A 24260-nucleotide genomic window follows, 5' to 3' on the forward strand; every position below is an offset into this window, starting at 1 on the left:
TTTTCTATTTGAACATTTCTAAGCTATCTAGGCAATTTTATTTAATTTATTATGTGGTACAAATTTCATTGCTATATGTAATTGTTATGCTGACCAGGACACTGACATTAGAGAATGTTTCAGGTCAGATAGCAAAAACTTAAACAGGTTTGTATTACAGGTAACCACTATAACCAGCTGCTTCTTTCCATCTTTTGTGTATTTTATACATAAGCATTTTTATCAAAGTTTTTCGAGGTGGTACTGTATTCTGTCGGGGGTCTTCTGATGTTGGTTGAATGGTTTTGTGTCTTCTCGGGACTAGAAACATAAGTGGATGTGCTATAGACATATCGTCTCCTGTCCATATTACTTGAGCTGTGGAAGAAAGCAACAAGTAAATCTCTTGATTAGTTTAAAATAATAACAAATGTAACTATGAATAAACAAAAATATTATGAATATTATATTATAATCAATTTAATAACAAAGCTGTTATATTTTGTACTCTGTAATAACATCAGACTGTGCCCTCTGAAAGACATTTGGTATTGAGATCAAAAGAGATGATAGATCAGAATTTTAACTTTCATTTCATGATATCTAGATGTGCTAAACACCTTTGAGCATAGCATCTTTTGTTTGAACCCTCTCATTTTTCAAGAAATTAAAAATATTGGATTTATAATCTATGTCAGGACTCTGCCCGGACTTTGGCCATGTGCCTTTTTGTTTATGTTCTGTGTTCACGTGACTGCCCCGGCCATGTCCCTTCGTCTGGTTTGTCTTTGTCCTGTTTAGTGTTTTTTTAGTTAATAAATCCTGTTTTTGTTAAGTTGTCCTGCATTTGGGTCCGTTTTTATCCCGCGTCTGTGACAATCTCTTTTATTATTGAAGACGAAATTTTTTTCTTGTTCTCTTACAAAGAATAAAACATGATGCCAACATAGAGCTGTCTATGAGAAAAGATCAAGCCATTATAAAACTGAGAGAAGTTGCTCAACTAAAAGGTGCCACCAAAGGTGCATTGTTTATTGAATCTAGATGTTTAGTGCATGTTTACTGTGGTGACACTTGCTTATTTCCTCTATATATTACCTTTTGTTGAAGCCATCAAACAGTGACATTAAGAACACAATCCCTCCCAGAATGCACAGAGCAGATCCTGACCAACCAATGAACAGGGCTGCCCCCAGTTCATACCTGAGAAGAAACCAATTGTTTATTCTCATGCCTTGTGTTTTACCTTAAATGATCTCATATCACTACATGCCAAAAGATCAGGAACATACTTTTGGTCCACAAACATGGGGTCAAAAAATTCAGACATTATCCTGTGGGCATACAGCGAGCAGGCAGTCAAAGAACAGAGACCTGCAATTACAGAGGGTTACCTGAGAGGAGTTTGAACTCATCAACATACAGTACAGGTACAGGAAACTGAAAAGAACAACTTACACACCAGCAATAAAATACTGAAGTCCAGAAAAGCCTGCAATTCGTGCCTTTAGTTGATCACTTCCTCCAATTTTGGTGCACTTCATTCCCACCAGAGCACAGGCAGTCGCAAAGAAACCAAGACACACAGCCGAGATCATCAGGCCTCTGCAGACCTGGATGTAACCTATCACAAAATATTAAAATAGAACTCTTATTTATAGCTAATGTAAGTAATATATATATAAATTACTCAAAGCAAAGAATGATAATGGTGGCACAGTGAGTAGTACTCAGTGACTATCTTTGTTCCTATTCTGTTTGCATGGGTTTCCTTTGGTTTTCTCAGACTGTACAATAAGCCTGCATTAGTCATGTTGCCTTATATCCTAGCTGGATGGTAACCTTGTGATGTCCTACCCTAACGCCCATAGTTTCAGTCTTAAAATAAACTTGACTTTCTGCCATTGCAATGAATCATCAAACTTTTGGTTTAGGTTTAGAATGCTTTTAGGTTCAATTTAGATAGAGATTTTATGTCTTTATTTGTTTAAAATCCAATTAAACACAGCAAAATCTCTTTTGGTAGAATTCCTACAAATGGCTCTTGACACACAAATGGCTGGTATTTCCAATAATATGTTGTGTGTCATGTATCAAATGCATCAGTGACATTATCACTGACTTTAATTCACAATTAATTGGTTGCCAAGGAAGCAGCAGCTCTGGACCATATATTTTAGTAAGTTGAGAGAATGCTGTTTTTGAACTGAACTGCATGAAATAATAACCCAAAAACATTTCTGCACTAAATGTTACCTTTATCTACATTTACAGAATTTAGCAGACACCCTTATATAGAATGGCTTACATTTTTTTATTTTAATTTTATTTCAATACAACTGATCAATTGAGGGTTCAGAGCCTTGCTCAGGGCCCCAGCAGTGGCACATTGGTGGACCTGTGATTTGAACTCATGACATTCCAAACAGTAGTCCTCAACACCATAACTTTTTTTAGCATTTCAACCATTAATCAGCCATTAGTGACCATATGGGTTTCCTCCAGGTCATAAAGATTGCTGTATAAAGGTAAATGTTAACCAACAATAATGGAGAAAAAAGAGAGACAGCCAATTACTTCTTTTTTAATATGAAGTTTTGTTTTTGAAGTCCTAGAATGATGATAGAGAAACATTTAATAAATTTAATGTGGTATGTAAAAGTCATACTACTTCTCAGTGACCTTTTAGAGAACCCCTTTGCTTATCATGAGCCACTTGTTAAACATAAACATACTAAATCCTTGAACATCATTTTAGGTAAAAAAGTAAGCATGGGGCATGCAGTGAGCACCAGATTTTCAATGGCACTTTACTGACATGTGACAATGGATTTAGATACAGGACATATTAACCCAAATGTGTGAACCCTGAGGGTCCTCTAAAGTCTGAGGGTCTGAGGGTCCTCTATAGTCTAACAACATTGTTCACTAAAGTTCTTACATTTGTATCTGACATCTAGTAGTCTGAATTATAAAGACACAATATAATTTTAAATTAAAAAATATATATATACACATTATACAGTAGTGAATAATGATAAGATTGCATGCATCATTATACGTGGTTCTTAGCTATTTCTTAAAAATTGACAGCTACTTTCTGAGCAATTAAATCTTGAAAGTTAATCACAAACAAAGCCACATTTGTTTTGGGCCACTGGGTTTTACACTCTTTGTTTTTCCTAACCCTGAATGATTACCTCTTCGAACATTTATGTGTTTGGTTACTGATGAATTGGTATAATTTAGAGGCCTGCTTCAGTGAAAGTTCTTCCAAACTCAGGATGGTAATAATAAATAGAGTCATTTGTCAGGAGTAGGGAAATTTAATCAAATTTTTCCATGAGGTCTTGACTGTTCATTAATGGACTTTTGACAATCAGTGCATTGCAGAGCTGTGACAAAATAGCTGATACATGTATCCTCCTCTTAACTGCATCCATCCATCTGCATCTTGTTAACTGTTCATTTTTTATCTTCATTTTGCTATTTTTATGCACTGATATGCTAGGCAATTTATAGGCATTTAACAAATATTATCAATATACTTTCATTAACACACACATACACACTCAATCATACAAGGCAATATTTCAGGGCAAAAGGAGCAGGCTGACCGTCTAAGGCGAGCATGGAGGGAAAGTCTTTGCAGTTGGAGACTCCAGTAGAATCGGTCACACAGATCTTCCAAAGGTTGCACCAGAAGGTGGCTGTAGTAATTACCGTGCCATCATTTGAAGACACTTTCCAGTAATCAGTTGGTAAAGTAGAAGACACCAGCACCCAGCCTACAATAGCTACAAGAAATGCTGCTATTTCTATTACCATTGTACCCATTGTTTCTTTATGATGGTTGTTAAGTCAAAAGTCTGTTTGATGCAGGAGTGCTTCAGAGGGTCCTTGCACAGTTAGTCCAGGTTAAATTTGTAAGGGTACATGAGTCATACATTTGCTACACTTTAGGGAGGGTTTTGGCCTCGCCTCTCTTCCAGTAAATGGCTCCTTCTGCCCCCTTACGGCAATACATTATCATAGTATGTAGATTGGTCCAAGACCAGTTGCTTATGGACAACTCAAGGTTGTTGTTTTTTTGTTTATAACATGTCACACTTATGATACACTGATTTTAACATGCAAAAACAAATTTGATTGGTAAGGAATATTTTTGAGATTTTGAGATTTTTTTTCATTTTCTAGATTTTTTCCATTTAAATCTTTTTGCTAGTGTGGTTTATTAATAACTGTGGAAATAAAAGACAAAAAATGTAGACCTTGTGTATATAACCAATTAAAATATATTTTCATAATTATTTATTTAATAGAATATACTACACATAAATACACATGTATACAAACAGAAGATGTATGCATCATTGCAATCCACACCAGGATAACATGAACAGTTGTACGAATGAATGCATAATGAACTTGGTGGAAACAGACTGAGGGGAAAAAGAGAAAAGGGACACTGAACTTGAGATGGTGGTAAAGAAATTGGAGCCATAAGTATAGCTTGAAGATTCAATAATAGACTATTATTATGGTGAGTTGTGTTATACTCCAGTTAAGTCATTACTATTGGCTTTGATGAGCAATTCCTGAGGGGGACACAAAATAAGCACAGTTCTAAAAACAGAAATGCTTCAATTAACTAAATCAGCTAAACCTAAAAAAATAAACTTATATCAACCCAAATCGAACAAAATATTAAACTACAGCATGTCACAGTTCCCTGTAAGTTGCTAAAAATAAAAGTAGGATTCAGAGCAGGTCCCCTACATGCATGGCCTTGAAACTTTGTGGAGGCATTATTCTATGCTTTAACCAAGTACTTGGTCATTAAGTTAATTATGCCCTCATGTTTCTATCTGTCCGATTCATCTTGTGAAAAATGGTCTTGTAGTTCTTCCTGATCCACAACCAAAGATCCGTATCGCTTAAGGTTGTGCAAGGCAGTAGAATACTTAAGATATTCTGTTGGTTCTTTTAGTTGGTTGTACTAACTGGCTTCAGTTACTTGCACAGCTCTTAATTACAGTGAGTTGCTTGGGTTTGCTCACCATCTAATTTGTTGTGCCACCCAAGTGCACAGATAGCCCCAGAATGGTTGGTCAGAATACTCTTGCAAAAACGTTTTTAATCTCAATGAGCTTTATTTCCTGGTAAAATAAAGGTTAAATAAAAAAAGTTTCCAAGACATAGTATTGTGAAGCAACAGCCCAGAGACATGTTTCTGAGGCTGACCTAAAAAATAAGCTTATTTATCTTCATGAAGAAGACTAAAATAAATTAGATCCAACATAGACCTGAGCTCAGGATAGTATTGTGGATTTAAACACAGATTAAACTAAACTTCAATTCAAAAAATGTAATTAAAAAGAATGAATATTTTTACCTTTTGGCAAATAATGTCAAATAATTTGAATTAAAATCCAATTTCTGACATGTATTTTTAATGTTATGCTGTACTTTTTATGGTCTAAAATAACACATTTATAAATCTAACTGAATGCTCTAATTCTTTACAACTGTTATTAAATATCAATGTGTAGTAGTAGTAGTAATAATAATAATAATAATAATAATAACAACAACAACAACAACAACAACAACAACAACAACAACAACAACAATAATAATAATAATAATAATAATAATAAAAATAATAACAGTTAATGTCTCATTATTTTCCACATTTGTGTTAAATAATTAATGTTAAATATTGTTTGAGACTTCAAAATTGATACCAGTTGAGTTTTTGACCCATCTGACTCAATACACAACCGTATTATCATTTTGAAAACAGATTTCCAAAAATGTATTTATTTATGATGAGGTACTGTATTTACACTTATCCCCACAACCCTATTCATACTTAACACTACAGTTTAAATAATGAGAATTCAGTTATGCTATCATTAAACAGGGTTTACATAATAAATAGCATTGTATTAAGCATATGCATCTACCTGCAAAGACTATTGCTTCTTACTATACATACAGTAAGAAGCAAGTTTAATAAACATCAGTCTACCTGAAGATTTACAGAACGTCACTAGCTTATATGACACTGCCTACAAAAGTCAGTTTCTGAATAAATTAAGCGTTAGACAAAGAAACAATAAAGAGGAATTCTGAACACTGCTGGAGAAATCCACTAAGTGCAATACATCATGACAACATTAATCAGATAATCTGTCAGAACCTGAAAGTTTTATCAGGTATTAGATCAGCTGTTACCAAACTAACATAAAGTGATACTGTATTTTCTGTATATTTTCTACTGGATCTGCACATTTGTTTTATTTTAACTAAAAATGTTTCACTACTGTTCAACATTGCATAATATGCTTCATGAGTTGCATTTTTAGTGTTTTAGACTAATCATTCTTTTGCAAAATATAAAGCACAAAAAATGTTTTAGCTTTATTAAAGTGCCCTGGTATACTTGTTTTAAACTGAGAGTACTTAGTTTACTACTGTCTGCTGTCTACTTTTAATATACTTATCAGTGTACAGTATATTTGGCTTAAACATTTCATCAATATATACTTAAGAAAAGTATTCAAAGCATAACTGGCTTGTAGCTGTGCTTACTCTTTTTATAGATTAGCTCCTTTAATATTGGAAAAAGCATTTCATTGGTTGAATGATAACTTACTGAATCCCCAGGCAAAAGTTCACATTGCAAATACATCAGTCTATGTCCGACACCTTTATGTAATACATTAAAAATGCTTTCAAAATAAATAAATAAAAAATAAACTAAAAACACATATACTCATATTTTGTTCACATAATAATATTCCATTTTGGAACTGACAGTGATTAAATTTTTAAATATAGTAATTTTGCTGAATTTGAACGTGTACAGGCTCAAGTTTAATTGCACATCCCTGCATGCTTTTACTGTTTTATTGTGTTAGGATGCAAGATGTGAGACGCACCATAAAAAACTCTAGTTTTTCGAGTTAGCACCATAAAAACTTTAGTTGGCATCTGCAGTTTCTCTCTCCAGAATCTTTTGATGAAGTTATATCTGTAGATGATGAGATTTGCAAAGCCTTTGCAATTTGACATTGAGGAACATTGTTTTAAGTATTCCACAACCTTTCCATGCACTTTTTCACAGATTGGAGAGCCTCTGCACATCTTCACTTCTGAGAGACTCTCTAAGACATCCATTTTATAGCTAATCGTGTTACAGACCTGATATCAGTTTATTTAATTAGTTGCTAGATGTTCTCTCAGCTGATGTCAGCTATGTTCATTTGTGAATAAAATATTGTCTCATGTTATTTGAAAGTCTTTTAGTTTTCATTTTATTAAAATCTAAAAAACTTTTTTGGGATTTGGGTTGTAAAACTATAATCTTCTTTATTGTAAGAGAGGGCATCGATTCCCGCCTCTGCCTTGTGTGGAGTTTGCATGATCTCCCCATTTGCATGATCTTTCCTCCGGGTACTCCGGTTTCCTCCCCGGTCCAAAGACATGCATGGTAGGTTGATTGGCATCTCTGGAAAATTGTCCATAGTGTGTGATTGCGTGAGTGAATGAGAGTGTGTGTGTGTGCCCTGCGATGGGTTGGCACTCCGTTCAGGGTGTATCCTGCCTTGATGCCCGATGCCGCCTGAGATAGGCAAAGGCTCCCTGTGACCCGAGAATAGTTCGGATAAGCGGTAGAAAATGAATGAATGAATGGATAAATATGCCCATAAGTGTGATACAGAAATGCAAACAAGGTTGGACAAAAGAGATCACACATACATTGTTTCTCACATTCCCACAAATCAGTGATTTTCAAATCAAAATATTGTTGCAAAATATTGCATATGTACAGTCCTTGAATATGATGCTGCAATGCTAACTGATAATGAAATATTTTTGCAATTACATTTTTGATGATTTTGTTGATTAGATATTGCAGTTATACATATGAGTTTTCCAAAAGGCATTATTGGTGCCTCAGCAAATATGAGGGGAAAAAGGTTTTCATGTATGAAGAGACAAAATGATGTTAACTCTCTGGACATCATCCTGAGAACACAGTGAAGGATGGTGGATATGGTATCAGGTTTCTGGATCATTCTGTTATTGGCTACTGATCATTGTTGAAGGCAAACACAGTGCAATTGTCAATAAATCATTGTTGAGCCTCATCTTCCAACAATTTTGAAAGCTACATTCGAATAATTAAAAAACAAGAACCTAAAACATCACTATTTACCAAAAAGCTGTCATGAGAACTAGGATTGGGGCAAGAGTACAAGTTTAAAAACTCTACCATTCTCCACCATCATGTGCTGCATATAGCTCGATAGCAATATGGATGGGTGGGAAGATTTGTCCATGTTATTGTCTATTTTACTGAGCTATGTTAATATAGCATGTCATAATCTGTAATTGTGTATATAGTGTAAGTTGATTATTATAACAGATGAAGCCAAAAAGTCTTTATGCTGTATTGTGGTGCAGATTTTAACCCCACCCATTTCCAATTTTAAGGGAAATGGCCCAAACTAGTGTTCAGGTCAGCGGTCTGTCACTTTCCTGTCATCCACCCATATATCCATTCATTGGTCTCTTACCACTATGGAATAATGACATGTAGACTCTCTGACTAGCAGTTTTGTGCATGTTCTGGCACCAAGGCTTGCTTTATCAATTATCAACTGGTATTACAACCAACAAAAAAGGCCACACAGTGGGAGTCAGTTGCATCATGTTGTCCACTCATATATACATTGGTCAGGATACACATCAAAACCCTCAAGGTTGAATTGACACCTACAATGTTTATATACAGTATGTCCAGTTGCCTTCCAAAAGTTAAATCAACTCTCCAGTCTTGACTTTAATTCATCGCTGGGAATAGAAAGTTAGGCTAAAATGTTATTGTTTATAATTAATATAATAAGGTCATACTGTATGACAACAACCCCCACACATTCTGTTATAATCTGTTTTCTTAAATATTAATAATTTTCAAAAATATTCAAGGGAAAATTGATGTCAGGTTTTAATCTTACCCTCTAGTTTGAAGATGGTGTGGTGCTGCCTGCAGTGCACAGCTCCAATCGCATTCCCAGCACAGTTCATCCAAAGTCCCTGAAACACCCAGGTGGCTGTAATGACAGATGAAGCCCTGCTTGTGCTTTTCCATTCGTTAGACACAGTGGCGCTGATGGTCGCACCCAATCCCCCTAATCCAGCTAGAAATGCCATAATTTGCTTGCCTGACATTTTTTAAAAGAAATCATTCAGGAAAAGATTCCCAAATGTAAGCTTAGCTTCCAAAACGCCAACGAAGTAAAGGAATTAAAATAGAGATGTGTATTACAGAGTGATAAATCTCCAGGTGGACATCTGGTCTGCTGAATTTTACAGTAGCTTAAGAAGCATAAGAAATAACTGGACCTGAGTGAAGGTCTACAGAAGCTGAGCTGGTGGTTAGTCATTAAAGGACTTGTCCTTCTGTTTAAGATACTGCTCTTTTTTTGACCACAAGATTTGTTCAACATTAACATTTCAAAACAAATTGGTTAGCCTTAAACATGTGGCAAAGTTCATTACAAGATGTACTGTTCCTGGTTATACAGTGAATTACAGAAATTCATTATCCATCATTGAAATTGTAAGACCGAAGCTGTAGATGTCCAGGTTTGCTGGGCAAATGTACAAGTTTTCTGGCATAAGCTATGAAGCTATAAAGGAGCTATATGCAGTCTTACTCTCACCAGGAGCTATCCTGTTTTATCTCCTAAGCCTTTAGCTAATGGGACAAAAAACATGCCTTTTTGTTTGTTGCTGAGAAACTGAAAACCAGCAAAAAAAACAGAAAACTCTTCTTTTGTAAAGAATTTTCTTTTTTAAAATCACTGTGATATTAAAAGGAAATTCCGTCTGATATGCAAACTGTTACAACCTGTAAGATACGGGTTGTGTCATATATTCTGTCATGTGTATATGGAAGCCAGTTCCAGCAACAGCAATGCTCACATGGTGTGTTTGTGGTTGTGTTTTTGGGATACACTCTTTCATGTTTTGCTTGTGATATTTTGGTTTCGGTCTTTGACTGCCTTGACTGGGAGGTGGGGGTGGGGTTGTCTGTGTGTGTGTGTGGGGGGGTGGTGGTTAGAGAAGGTAATTGTCTCTTTGTTTCTGTTTTTGTGGAGGTCACTTAGTCTCTAATCCCAGAGTGTTTCTGTTATTTTGGCCTAGGTCCACCCTGAAGTCTGTCTGGTTCTGTACTGTATTTATTACTACATTACATTATTACATGTATTACATGTTACATGTATCACCTTTTCAGTATAACCTTATCACTTCAGTGTTGTGTGTCTCATTCCTTTTAACTCTGGGGCATCATTTACATGTTCCGTTCCACTTCCTATATATAACCTGTGCTGTTTCTCACACAGTTTATTGATTTGTAACAAAACTCAAAAAAGCATTTAAAATACTTTATTTTCAATCTTGTTTACTGTTGCTGCTGCTGCTGATGATTGCTGTTATTAGTATTGTTATCATTGTTATCATTATTATTGTTATCATTATTATTATGTTATCATTATTATTACTGTATATTGCTGGTGCTTCTGACACCCTTGAATTTGCTGGCAATACAGGACAAACTGGGAGTTGTGGAATGAGCTGAATGTGATATTAAATGTAAAAAAAAATAGCAATATCAATTGTTCCTCTTTTGCACCTTGCAGTAAACACAACTTGTAATTGACACATATATTGTATATACTGTATATATAGCGCAAATCTTCAGAAACCCATTAAATACAGGACAACGAGCTGAGGACTGAGGTACTGAGGTACTGAGCTGAGGACATTTTAACCTTTTCCACTATTCCCGGAGACATTAGAGACGTATAGCAGAACCAAATATTGACCACATGTAATCTTATCACTTACACTACAGTACAGACAGAAAGATGTGCAAACAGACACACAGTCTTACCAACCAAACAGCTTTCACCTGAAGGCCAGTGTACACACATGACCATAGATACAATGGCATTCTGCTCTCTTTGCGGGACATTGCATGATAATGTAGAAAGTGTCTCTTAATAAACAACTGCCACAATAAAATTGTAACTTTGTATAGTAATTTTTTGTAATTTTCCCTCTGTATACTATCACAATGAATATGAAGTAAACATTTTATACAACCTAACAACCTAATTCTGTTGACTCTAAAAACTGTACTTTCTTAAAGCCCCAGGAGATCAGCAGTTTCGTAAAATACTCACAACATCCCATCTAGCATCAAAAACCACAGTTAACTGTCACGACATTGGTGATTATATACACAAATGTGCAGGTGGACATGTTTTCCTATTAAAACGTATAGTGAGTGTATAATATAATGTAACATCGTCTTCGTAGGTGGCGATATTGAGCCCTAAACGCTTCTGACCAGCTTTAAAAGATACTACAAAGAAGGAAGGAAACAACATGGCGGCCGACAAATCTACTAAAGATAAACTGTTGTCCGCTCTAAATGATATCGAAGTGTTATCCAGGTTTGTTTTATCTCTGGTTTCTGTTTTTAATGATTGTTAGTATTGTAGTGTTTATGATTTGTTGTGTGCGAAACGAACGAAACATTAGATCATTTGACTAGACGCCAATCAGCGCAGTGTTTGTGGGCTAGAATATTAGCTTAGCGTCATCTGTTCTACATGTACACATATATATCTGTTCTACATGTACACATATATATCTGTTCTACATGTACACATATATATCTGTTCTACATGTACACATATATATCTGTTCTACATGTACACATATATATCTGTTCTACATGTACACATATATATCTGTTCTACATGTACACATATATATCTGTTCTACATGTACACATATATATCTGTTCTACATGTACACATATATATCTGTTCTACATGTACACATATATATCTGTTCTACATGTACACATATATATCTGTTCTACATGTACACATATATATCTGTTATAGATGTACACATATATATCTGTTATAGATGTACACATATATATCTGTTATAGATGTACACATATATATCTGTTATAGATGTACACATATATATCTGTTCTACATGTACACATATATATCTGTTCTACATGTACACATATATATCTGTTCTACATGTACACATATATATCTGTTCTACATGTACACATATATATCTGTTCTACATGTACACATATATATCTGTTCTACATGTACACATATATATCTGTTCTACATGTACACATATATATCTGTTCTACATGTACACATATATATCTGTTCTACATGTACACATATATGTTATAGATGTACACATATATAGCTGTTATACGTGTACACGTATATATCTGTTCTACATGTACACATATATATCTGTTCTACATGTACACATATATGTTATAGATGTACACATATATAGCTGTTATACGTGTACACGTATATATCTGTTACACGTGTACACATATATATCTGTTCTACATGTACACATATATGTTATAGATGTACACATATATAGCTGTTATACGTGTACACGTATATATCTGTTACACGTGTACACGTATATATCTGTTATATCTGTTACACGTATTTCCCCAAAAATGAAAGGTTACTTTGTGCCTGATTGTTTGGACAGTTTACTTCTGTCTACACATTGACAAGTGAGATTCTTTGTTGCTTCTCTTTTTGTTACTTTGTGCCAGAGAACTGATAGAGATGCTTGCGTTGTCGAGAAGCCAGAAACTCCCCCAGCCTGGAGAAGACACTCAGGTACTCAAATCATCTCCAGCTCTGAAACACATTCAATAAGTTCGTATTGAAATCGTTTTCATTCCATTTAATGGATTTTTTACATAAAACCAGGAACATTAGTACATACGCTGTGTGAGTGCCTACACAAACATGCTCACAGACAGGGTAGTAATGTCAGTCAGGCCCAGAATAATGAAATAAGTGTTGATTTCCGGGGGCACGGTGGCTTAGTGGTTAGCACGTTCGCCTCACCCCTCCAGGGTTGGGGGTTTGATTCCCGCCTCCGCCTTGTGTGTGTGGAGTTTGCATGTTCTCCCCGTGCCTCGGGGGTTTCTTCCGGGTATTCCGGTTTCCTCCCCAGTCCAAAGACATGCATGGTAGGTTGATTGGCATCTCTGGAAAATTGTCCGTAGTGTGTGATTACGTGAGTGAATGAGAGTATGTGTGTGTGCCCTGCGATGGGTTGGCACTCCGTCCAGGGTGTATCCTGCCTTGATGCCCAATGACGCCTGAGATAGGCAAAGGCTCCCCGTGACCCGAGGTAGTTCAGATAAGCGGTAGAAAATGAATGAATGTGTTGATTTTCATCTCTGTGAGCAGGTCTTGGAGCTGCTTGTGCAGAGGGACAAAGAGTTCCAGGAGCTGATGCGGATGGCCTCGAAGCAGGGCCGGACTCATGAGGAGATGCAGAAACTGGAGAAAGAAGTGGAGAAGAGGGACGGAGACATCCAGTTGTTGCAGAAGCAGCTCAAGGAGGCTGAGCACATCCTGGTGAGCTTGTTTATGGAAAAAAGGAGCATTTACATTTCCAGCATTTAGCAGACACCCTTATATCCAGTGCGACTTACATTATCTCATTTCTATACAACTGAGCAATTGAGGGTTAAGGGCCTTGCTCAGGGGCCCAACAGTGGCAGTATGGTGGACCTGGGATTGAACTCACAACCTTCCGATTGGCAACCCAACACCTTAACCGTTAAGCTACCACATGCATGGCAGTGACGTCAGAATATACATGTATATGGCAGTGATATGTCAGAATATACAAGCAGGGGTTCTTTACTCAGTAATATTCTGTTGTAGGAGAACATTAACATGTGGTACTCTGGAGTAGATCAGTTACTATAACAGTGTAGAAGCCATGAGTGAACCAGAGATGCTTATGGATGGAGTTTAAAACAAGAATTAAGAATTATACATGGCTTTTTGGGGAGTGAGACAGTCTGAACAGAAGGAATTCTCTCTAAAGCAACAGGAAGATATTTATTCTGCTCTCATCCTTAAACACAACCTAGCTTTGGTGTAGCGTGGATGTGTGTTGAATTATATACTGATTAAATATGTATATTGACTTGCCACTCGAATCATCAGAGTAATATATACAGTATCTGACAGAAGTAAGTACACCCCTCACATTTTTGTAAGTATTTTATTATATTTTTTCATGTGACACTGAAGAAATGACACTGTGCTACAATGTAAAGTAGTGAGTGTACAGCTTGTATAACAGTGTAAGTTTGTTGTCCCCTCAAAATAACTCAACACACAGCCATTAATGTCTAAACTGCTGCCCACAAAAGTGAGTACATCCAGCAAATATGCACTGTTATACAAGCTGTACACTTTATATTTATTACTGATATCTTTATAAAAAAATTAGGACGCCCCATTAAATATTCAGCTCTGTATGAAGAAATGTCAACATCTCAATTTAGTCAAGTTAGTACATCCTATGCCATAATAGCTAAATGATCTCAATTGTCCCTTTTCTACCAAAAAGAACCGGGTGCTGGTCCAGAGCTAGCACTGGTGCTGGTTCAAAGTTGGTTCCAATGGCGAACCTTCTAAGAACCGTTTTGCCTTCCACCGGTTAGAGAGCCGTCACAGAGCCGAGTCTGACATCACTGTAAAGGTGTCGCGTGTCCCAGCAAACACAAACACATCAACAATGGCGGACGTTGCTTTACTGTTAATACTCATGGCTTTGTGAACTTACATTAACACCCAAACGCGGCGAATCCAACGTGTACCTGCAGCTCCATGTAATCTGTATAAATGGAGGTTGTAATCGAGAAAGTACATAACATTAATTTATCACAGAAAAAAGTTAGCCTTAGCATGTAGCTACCTACCATATTGCGGTAAAGTAAAAGTGTATTAAACATTAGTATACTTAAGGTACATTATCAAATGCGCTAACAGTAGCCCCGCCCATAGCTCCTGACACAAGCGGTTCTTAAGTCTAGACCAGCAACGTTTTGGTGCTACTTAAGAACCACTTTTCCTGGTTCAGAGCCGGTGCTTTGGCTGTCGAAAAAGAAAGAACTGGTTCTAAATTAGGCTCCGAACCAGCACTCAAACTGCCTCGGTGGAAAGCGAGAAATGGAGAGCCATTTGTTGTAGCCATCTACCGGTTCCTGACATCAACTCAAAGAAAGTTTCCACCACTCCTCAATGCAGGATTCTAGGCTTTGACTTAACCATTCCAGAATCCTCCATTTTTTTTTTTTTTTTATTTATTTTTTTTTAGCCAGTCCTTGGTGGATTTACCGTTGTGTTTTGGTCATTGTCATGCTGCAAGGTACAGTTCCAATTCAGCTTACATTTTTTGACACATGGTCTCACATTTGCCTCTAGCACCTTCTGATACAATGTAGAATTCAAAGTGAATTTTATGATGGTGATCTGCCCAGGTCCTGCTGCAGTAAAGCATCCCCAAACCATAACACTTCCACCTCTGGTTCTTTTGCTGAAATGCTGCATTTGGTTATGTTACGCCCCGTCTAGGGGTGAAGGCGCAACATGAAATGGTATGAGGACTGGGGGTATGTCTTTAGGAGCAAACGAAAAGAAAATACAATTACTTCCCTAACTCCCTGTACAAAAACACAATCAATAAAAGGTTAAAAAAAAATGGCGTCGGTCTCCCTACCACCACAATAATACTATACACAAATATTTACAGCCTGGCTAATTTACAGCCTGGCCAAACAGACTTTGGGCAATCCAGCATCAGAGTTAAAAGAACAGGCAGTAGTCAGCATTAAAAGGAATGGCTAAACACACCAATACAACAGACAACTCTCAACCAACATAAACACACAACACTAACTAGCAGAAAGTGAGTAGCACAAACAGCAAGTGAGCAAGAAAAACTAAAGCAGGGCTTGGCACCAGGTAACCTTCAGGAACCAATCGGTGTTCATCCTGCAGAGAAACACAGACACCTCCCAAAACAGAAAACACAAAAATAAAAGGGGTGTAACAGGTTTACACACACACACACACACAGACCAGCCAGGGTGCCCATGCTGACACCTGTCCACCACCAAAAGTGCCAACAATGGGCGCATGAGCATCAGAACAGGACCATGTGGAGCAATGGAAGAAGGTGGCCTTCTCTGATGAATCATATTTTCTATTACATCATGTGGATGGCTTTGTGCATATGTTTTGCTCAACTAGAATACATGGCAGCAGGATGCACTATGGGAAGAAGGCAAGCTGGCTGAAGCAGTGAGATGCTTTGGCAATGTTCTGCAGGGAAACCTTGGGTCCTGCCATCCATGTGGATGTTACTTTGACATGTACCACTATCTAAGCATTGTTGTTGACCGTGTACAACATTTCATGGGAATGGTACTCCCTCATGTCTGTGGCCTCTTTCAGCAGGACAATGTGCCCTGTCACTAAGCAAAAATGGTTCAGGAATGATTTGAGGAGCACAGCAACGAGTTTGTGCATCTGCTTGACTTCAGTACCTGGAAGTCATCTGACATCACTGTCTATGACCCGAAAAGAACCGTTTTACTCTTCAGACCACAAAATGTTACGTCATTTCTCTTTGGGCCGGCTGATGTGTTCCTTGGCCATTTATGACCAATTCTGCACATCTTTATACCCCCCCCCAACCCCCCCCCCCCCCACACACACACACACACACACACACAAACACACACATTTTAATCAAATTACTTTGTTCCTCCTGTAGCTTCAATTCAGAAGGCTGTTTTAGACCAGTGTGAGAAACAATTGGCTCCCTTTTCTATAATAAAGGATAGTTAAAGACGTCTGCTTTTTCACAGAATAAAGGAGTTCTGTCATTTAACTCCACATTGCTATTATTCTGAACATGATTGAGTGAATTACTCAGTGAAAATTAGTTGACCTTACTGTCATGACAGTGTGTATATATACACACACTAATACATAGTATAATATGCGCACATTCCTACACTCACTGTATAGCATAAAATCACACTGTAACAGACTCCCCCTGCCTGCTGCTAGGCTCAATCAGTGCCTCTCTTTTGTAATATCTCTCTAACCATCTGCACACACAAGCAACATTGATTGAAAAATCAATTTTTTGTTTCCTGCTACAAAGAGGATGGTACATGAGTTTGGTTGGTGAACTGCCTGGTTTATTAAATGGTAGAAAGAACCTTGGTGATGGCTGATTTGTTTTGTTTTGTATTGCTTCTTTTCTTTTTTTTAATGGGAAAAAATCTCCTTAACCCTCAAGCTTCTCTTTGCTTCCCCTTTTTTTTTTTTTTTTTTTTTTTTTTTTTTTTTTTTTTTTTTTTATATAAATACAGGCTACTGCTGTGTACCAAGCCAAAGAGAAACTCAAATCCATCGAGAAGGCCAGAAAAGGTATTTCACTTTTGTTTTAGGCCAGAGAAGCTTCCACACCAAACACTTTATATGCTTCTTCTTTTTCCATTTCCTCTTCTATTTTCAATCACAATACCCTTTCACCTGATCCTGGCATCTGCATCCCTCGTGCCAAACATTAGTGCTGGGTGATTTTCACATTTACTTCAATTAATGTGCTTTACAAAATGCACCAATGTCATTTTTAACCTCAGCACACTGGACAAATGAAGGGAAAACACACCCCTCCGTTGATATTTTCAAGCTAGGCTAATTCAGATGAGCAGTGTATATTTTCTTTATATCGGTATAGTCATCTATGTTGATTCATCTGAAGCTAATACTACTAATGATAAATAATAAATCTTTTGCTACTATAAATGACTCTTACATTCAAATTTTAAAACTCAAATTTCAAATTTTTCTAGCATTACCCAGTTATTTGTTTGACCCACAGTTTTGGATGCAAAAGCATTTTCCTTTGTTACCTGGTGCTCATTGTTCATGTAATGTTTCTCCATTAGGCAGCATTTCTTCAGAGGAAATTATAAAGTATGCCCACAGGATCAGTGCCAGTAATGCTGTATGTGCTCCTCTGAACTGGGTCCCAGGTATGTTCTCTCTGCCTTCTCATTATCTATTATTCTTTTGTAACATTAATAAATAATATGCTGAGATTTGTGTCTCAGATGAAAAATACCTTCACACACCATGTGCAGTCAGAGATCTTCTTTTCAACAGATTGTCCCCACTGGCTGTGATTCATACCGATGTACATTTTTAATGTGGTTCTTGTGTGTGTGCGCCTGTGTGTGTGTCAGGTGATCCCCGGCGGCCATATCCTACTGACCTTGAGATGCGCAGTGGAATGCTGGGTCATATGTGTAACCTGTCTACCAATGGTTTAAATGGACACCTGCCTGGAGACGCACTGGCTGCTGGGAGATTACCAGGTACTGTGTGTTATTGACTATGGATGAATCAATTTATATATTTGATTAACATATTACTCAAAGAAAGAATGCCAGTTTTTTTTAGGATGTTTGTTGTGATGCAGTGATCATTGTTTATAGATTTAATAAACCCATACTAACAAAAGTATAAGTAATATCTTATCATTCCTCACTATTCCCCCTATTCAAGTGTGTTGAAAGTATGAAAGCAGCAGATGTATGTAATGTAATTCATTTACTTTTTATCGAGTGTACATTTCTTTTTATTTTAAGGTAAGACATCGAGTCTTTGAGCCACTAAGCATTTGTTAGATTTCCAATGAAGTAGGAATAAATTTAGAATTTATTTAGAATTCATATATTCCTGTAAAGCTTCTGTGCAACAACTGTCTGTGGTTAAAAGCGCTATACAAAAAAGATTTATTTAAGTAAAGCATGGCACCTTAAAGTATCTTAGAAAGTCACACTCAAGAAAGTATTCTAAATGTATTTGTGAACACCAAGTATTTCTACATCAGGGGCAAATCTAAACACTGTAATTGTGCCAGTATAAAGCTGGGCATGTGAACAACATATAGCTCACATAACATCATTCCACTATAGATCTGTTTGCTCCCAGGCTGTTTTTATATCAACAGATCTTTAATCAAGTACTTGATCTGAGTGTTTAATAAAAAATGTTTAAAAAAGGGTTAATAACAAGAAATCTTGCTTTCCTGAGGAGTATAATAGAAAAATAGAAGTCAAGTTTAATAGCCAGCTCTGTATAATTAAGAAATATGCAGTCCTTATTATAGTCCATTTTATGACTTTTTCATGCCACCAGCATAAAGTGTTCGCTATAACTGATGGGGAAACACATTAATAATGTTGTTAATGTGCTGTGGAAGCATGAGTAAATTCTAGGAGTGGCCAAAAAATACTGTGCCGAGATCAGTAACAATGACATCTCTCAGTCTCTGGAAATTGGATACATGTAATAGTACAATTATCCTTTGAATTGCAGGAGAGGAGGAGATGCCAGTATGATTGACAGGCTAAGTGGCTGAGACAAATATCAAAGGAGAAAGCAGGCGTCTAGCAAGTGCCATGTTACAGCTTACACCTACCGTTTGTAGGAATGCAGGCCTCGGAGAAAAACATACAGAAATCTAGTGAATGAAGACATCAAATGTCAACATCATCTACCTGGTCAAATGCCTTCATGGCGTCAAGCAAGATCACGACCTCAGGAGTAACTATTGCATGAATGAGATTGAAAAACATTTGTCCAAACTTTTATAGATATCATTTTAAGAAGTACTTGCAAGATCATAAAAACCTTTGTTCGTTTCTGCCAAACAACACACAGACTGAAATAGTGGTAACTTTTTAAAAAAAAAAAAACTCCAAACCAGGAACTTTATTGCGTTGCATAGCTTTAATCGCACAATTGCATTTGATTTACTCTATACTTTTATTACAGATTTAGATTATTTAAGAAATCATGTATCACCTGGTGATTCTGATCTGTATAGGGGTTAATATGAAGTTTTGAAAATGCCTTTGAGTGGAAAAATAAACCACAAATTGCTGAGCTAAGTTGACATCTTCAAATCACAGTTAATTAATTACATAATGATGTTGCCTGTAGGTGTTACTATAAGGTGTCTATTTTATGCACTTGTTTTCTCACGTTCCAAACCCTCTCCCCAACTACCATATTTTGACCTCCAGGGGAGAACCAGTTCAGATGAATACAGTTTGATCTATAAATACTGAAATTGTAATTTAACAAGTGCAAATCTTCACCATTCACCTCAGTCTTCCCATGAGCTATGTATGTATCTTGTGACATAATTTTTACTTAAGATACTTAAGTTTCATTTCCTGCTTGTTGACCTGCGTACTGTCTGAGGTCTGTGATGATTCTTAACATGAATATCTATTAATTCTCCCTCCTTCTCACTCCCAAGATGTGCTGGCCCCTCAGTACCCATGGCAGGCAGCCGATGTTGCCATGGCAATGCCTCCACCACCTCACCATGGTAACGACCTCGGTTTGGAGTTGCCGGGGCACAATAAGGAGAACGAGGACGATGTGGAAGCCATGAGCACCGACTCGTCCAGTAGCAGCAGTGATTCGGACTGAGAGTGCATGAGTGAGAGACAATACACAATTCAACAAAAGGACTTGATGTGTGAAGTATCTTAATCTGATATCTTCACTTAAGATATCTTTAAGGTTTTTATTATTAACTTCATTCTTTTTGCATTGCTAATGCTAGCCTGATCTCAGTCAGCAGAACAGAACACGTGATACCAAGCTAAAGCAATTTAACCATGTAATTTTACATACATCAGGTTTAGACTGTACAGTGTTTACAAGGAGCATCTGAGAATTTAAGAATATTTTGTTACATTATGAACACTTTTTTCATTATCTCTTCTGTGTCCTGTTGCTCCTGGAGCTGGGTGTTGAATTGTGGCTTTGTTTGAGCTTGTAATTCAGCTTGTGTAAATATAACTGTAAATATGTTTGAGTTTGAATTGTAAATAAAGTTTATTTGGTAAAATGTGTGTAATTAGAGTCAAAATAATTATAACAAGTGATCCTGGTCTGTGGGCTGAGTAGGAGGTGTTGGGCTATTCTTTAAACTGCCTTAATTTGGGCCAGATATAGTTATAAGACTGTGGGATTTCAATGTTTTACCTTTTTTTTAAGGTGTTGGCTTATACATGTATGAAAAACAAAACGGTACAACAGTAAGCGTAATATGACACGTGAATCAATATAATGTGGCACAACGGAAAAATGTTGATCATCATATATTGGACATATGCACATATAGAGGTCATATGTTGTGGAAGTACAGAGATGAGCTACAGCTCTGCAGCAAGATGAACCTCTACCAAAGTTATGGAACTTATGCAAAGAGTGAAGAAATAAAGAGTCTATTCATGATCCAACACATACAAGCTCTTTTGTGACGCATGGTGCTGGTAGTGTCATGGCTTGAATGGCTGCTTCTGGAACAGACTCCCTAATCTTCACTGATGATTGACCTCATGTTGGTAGCAGCAGAATGAGTTCAGAAGTTTACAAAAACCTTCTTTCAGCCACTTTACAGAGAAATGCATCCAATTCAAATGGATGGAACTTGCAGAAAGACAATGATCCAAAGCCCACATAACAAAGGAGCATGCTGCACACTGATGTCACCAAACTGTTGATTTTCCCTGGCTTTTAATCCAGCTTTGTTCAGTTGTTTGTTTTGGGGAGTGTTCTGTGTTCAGTCTTTTTCAGGAAGTGAAATTCTGCCCAGTTGGTTAAGGTCTGCTGATTGACTTGGCCCTTTTTCCTGTTGACTGTTCAGCTACTGCCTAATACAGTTGTGTTCAAAATGATTCAACCCCCACTGAAATTGATTGTTTTGGTCGGTTTGACATTGATTATGATCATTCAGTCATCCTGCTTACAATTAAATCAAAGAGGCACATGTAGGTCAGACAAATATAACATAACATTTATAATGAAATAACCACAAATGTCTTTTCTGAGCTCACATCATTATCAGTTTTATTCAACCCCCAAGTGACATTCAATCTTAGTACAACATCCTTTTACAGTTATAACAGCTTTTAAACGTGAAGCATAGCTTGACACAAGTGTCTTTGCAGCGATCTACGGGTATTTTCGCCCATTCATCATGGGCAAAAGCCTCCAGTTCAGTCACATTCTTAGGCTTGCGCACTGCAACTGCTTTCTTTAAGTCCCACCAGAGGTTCTCAATCGGATTTAAGTCTGGTGACTGCGATGGCCACTTCAAAATGTTCCAGCCTTTAATCTGCAACCATGCTCTAGTGGACTTGGAGGTATGCTTGGGATCATTGTCCTGTTGAAAGGTCCAACGTCTTCCAAGCCTCAGGTTTGTGACGGACTGCATCACATTGTCATCCAATATCTTCTGGTACTGAAGAGAATTCATGGTACCTTGCACACGCTGAAGCTTCCCAGTACCTGCAGAAGCAAAACAGCCCCAAAGCATGATTGACCCCCCGCCATGCTTCACAGTAGGCAAGGTGTTCTTTTCTTCATAGGCCTTGTTCTTCCTCCTCCAAACATAGCGTTGATCCATGGGCCTAAACAGTTCTAATTTTGTTTCATCAGTCCACAGAGCACTATCCCAAAACTTCTGTGGTCTGTCCACATGACTTTTGGCATACTGCAGTCGACTCTTCTTATTCTTTGGGGACAGCAAGGGGGTGCGCCTGGGAGTTCTGGCATGGAGGCCTTCATTACGCAGGGTGCGCCGTATTGTCTGAGCAGAAACTTCAGTACCCACATCTGACAAATCTTTTCTCAGTTCCTCAGCAGTCACACGGGGACTTTTCTCCACTCTACGCTTCAGGTAGCGCACAGCAGTCGAAGTCAGCATCTTCTTTCTGCCACGACCAGGTAGCGTTTCAACAGTGCCCTTTGCCTTGAATTTGCGAATGATGCTTCCTATGGTGTCTCTTTAACATGTTTAACATCTTTGCAATCTTCTTATAGCCATTGCCCTTCCTGTGAAGAGTAATCACCTGTTCTCTTGTCTTCCTGGACCATTCTCTTGACCTCACCATGTTTGTAACCACACCAGTAAATGTCTAGAAGGAGCTGAGTATCACAGTCATTTTAAAGCTGCCTAATTGGTGCTTATTAGGCTTTATTGCTGCTCCCTGATATCCACAGGTGTTTTCAATACCTGATTGAAAACACTTCATTGAACCTCTGTTCTTCAGAGTGGTAGTCTTTAAGGGGTTGAATAATTATGTCAATGAAGAATTCACAAAAGAAACATTTACTACTGTATTACAAAACTAATTGATGTCATTTTAGTTGCATATGGTTCTTTAAGAAGTCCTTGTAGGATTTCATTCTGAATACAATTACAAATGTACACTAAATTATCTAAAACCATTTACAGCATTGGGGGTTGAATAATTTTGAACACAACTGTATATCTGACCCTATGAAGGGTGTCATAGTAACAAGATAATCAATGTTATGTAGTTCAGAGTGCTTTTAATGATATGGCTGATCAGTGAACATTATAATTTGCAGTCATACTGAATTCATGTAATATTTATTTGCTTATATTAAGGATTAGGAAAAATATTTTTCTTTGTAAATTACAGAGAGAGAGAGAGAGAGAGAGAGAGAGAGAGAGAGAGAGAGAGAGAGACATTTAAAGCCATTTTAATTCACAGCAAACTTTAGGTATAGTCTTTTGCCTTCTGGTGCTTCATTATTCTTGTAAAAAATGCACCAGTAAATAGCAAAAATTTATTGATTTATATTTAAGTGATTTATAAATAAAAACCAGAAACAAACACTAGAACAGGAGTGGAAATGAATAAAGGATGTTGTTAATCCTTGTGATTCCCAGAAAAGAAGAACTGTGAAATATTTTTTGAATGAGATCTGTCATTGTGCTACAGTCAGACTGGGTTATTAAACCTATTTTGTCTACTGTGTCAGTCCATCATAGACTTATTTCTCCTCCTGTTGCCCTTTTCCTGTTCAAATGATGGAGGAAAAAAAAGAGTGTCGTCTTATCTCCACAGAAACTGATGCCTGATGACTCACCTCTGTTGTGAGAATGCGTGTATGTGAAATATATGTGGAAAGGCTTCAGTGAATGGAATCATGATGAATTCTGTTTTGTTGGCAAACAATGCTGAAAAAAGGACGGAAAATTGAACCCCGAGAGGGAGAACAACAGAAAATGATTACTCAAACACTGAAGACAACTAAGAAGAGGTGAGAAGATGTGAGAAGAGGTGAGAAGAGGTGAGAAGATGGCGCCCTGTCAGAATGTCACACTCTGCTAGTTTAGCAGAAGAAGATCAGAGCATGTTCAAATCATATTGAAACTGCACTGGCTTTTAG

The 24260-nt window shown here is 37.1% G+C and overlaps 2 protein-coding genes across 3 annotated transcripts in view; one reads left to right on the forward strand and one right to left on the reverse strand.

Moving 5' to 3' along the window:
• cldn10b (claudin 10b) overlaps nt 1-9353 on the reverse strand; it is a 10688-nt gene extending 1335 nt beyond the window's left edge. The window contains exons 1-5 of one of the 2 annotated variants that reach the window (XM_060875906.1): nt 9009-9353; nt 1442-1603; nt 1272-1353; nt 1078-1182; nt 1-357 (exon numbers count right to left, since the gene is read on the reverse strand). The exon at nt 1-357 is cut by the window's left edge and continues 1335 nt beyond it. In XM_060875906.1, coding sequence (XP_060731889.1) covers nt 204-357; nt 1078-1182; nt 1272-1353; nt 1442-1603; nt 9009-9222 — 717 coding nt within the window. In that variant the 5' untranslated portion in view covers nt 9223-9353 and the 3' untranslated portion in view covers nt 1-203. Of the gene's footprint in view, nt 358-1077; nt 1183-1271; nt 1354-1441; nt 1604-3596; nt 3884-9008 lie in introns of those variants that run through there. The other variant, XM_060875905.1, reaches the window with a different exon arrangement.
• A 2036-nt stretch (nt 9354-11389) lies between these two features.
• Nucleotides 11390-20901, forward strand: med4 (mediator complex subunit 4). Its single transcript, XM_060875907.1, has 7 exons — nt 11390-11516; nt 12689-12755; nt 13338-13508; nt 17336-17393; nt 17918-18004; nt 18215-18346; nt 20302-20901. Exons 1-7 carry the CDS (start codon nt 11449-11451, stop codon nt 20475-20477), a joined length of 759 nt encoding a protein of 252 aa, XP_060731890.1. The 5' UTR covers nt 11390-11448; the 3' UTR covers nt 20478-20901.
• The last annotated feature ends 3359 nt before the right edge of the window (nt 20902-24260 follow it).

This window comes from Tachysurus vachellii, chromosome 8 (assembly GCF_030014155.1).
Source record: "Tachysurus vachellii isolate PV-2020 chromosome 8, HZAU_Pvac_v1, whole genome shotgun sequence".
Lineage (NCBI taxonomy): Eukaryota > Metazoa > Chordata > Actinopteri > Siluriformes > Bagridae > Tachysurus > Tachysurus vachellii.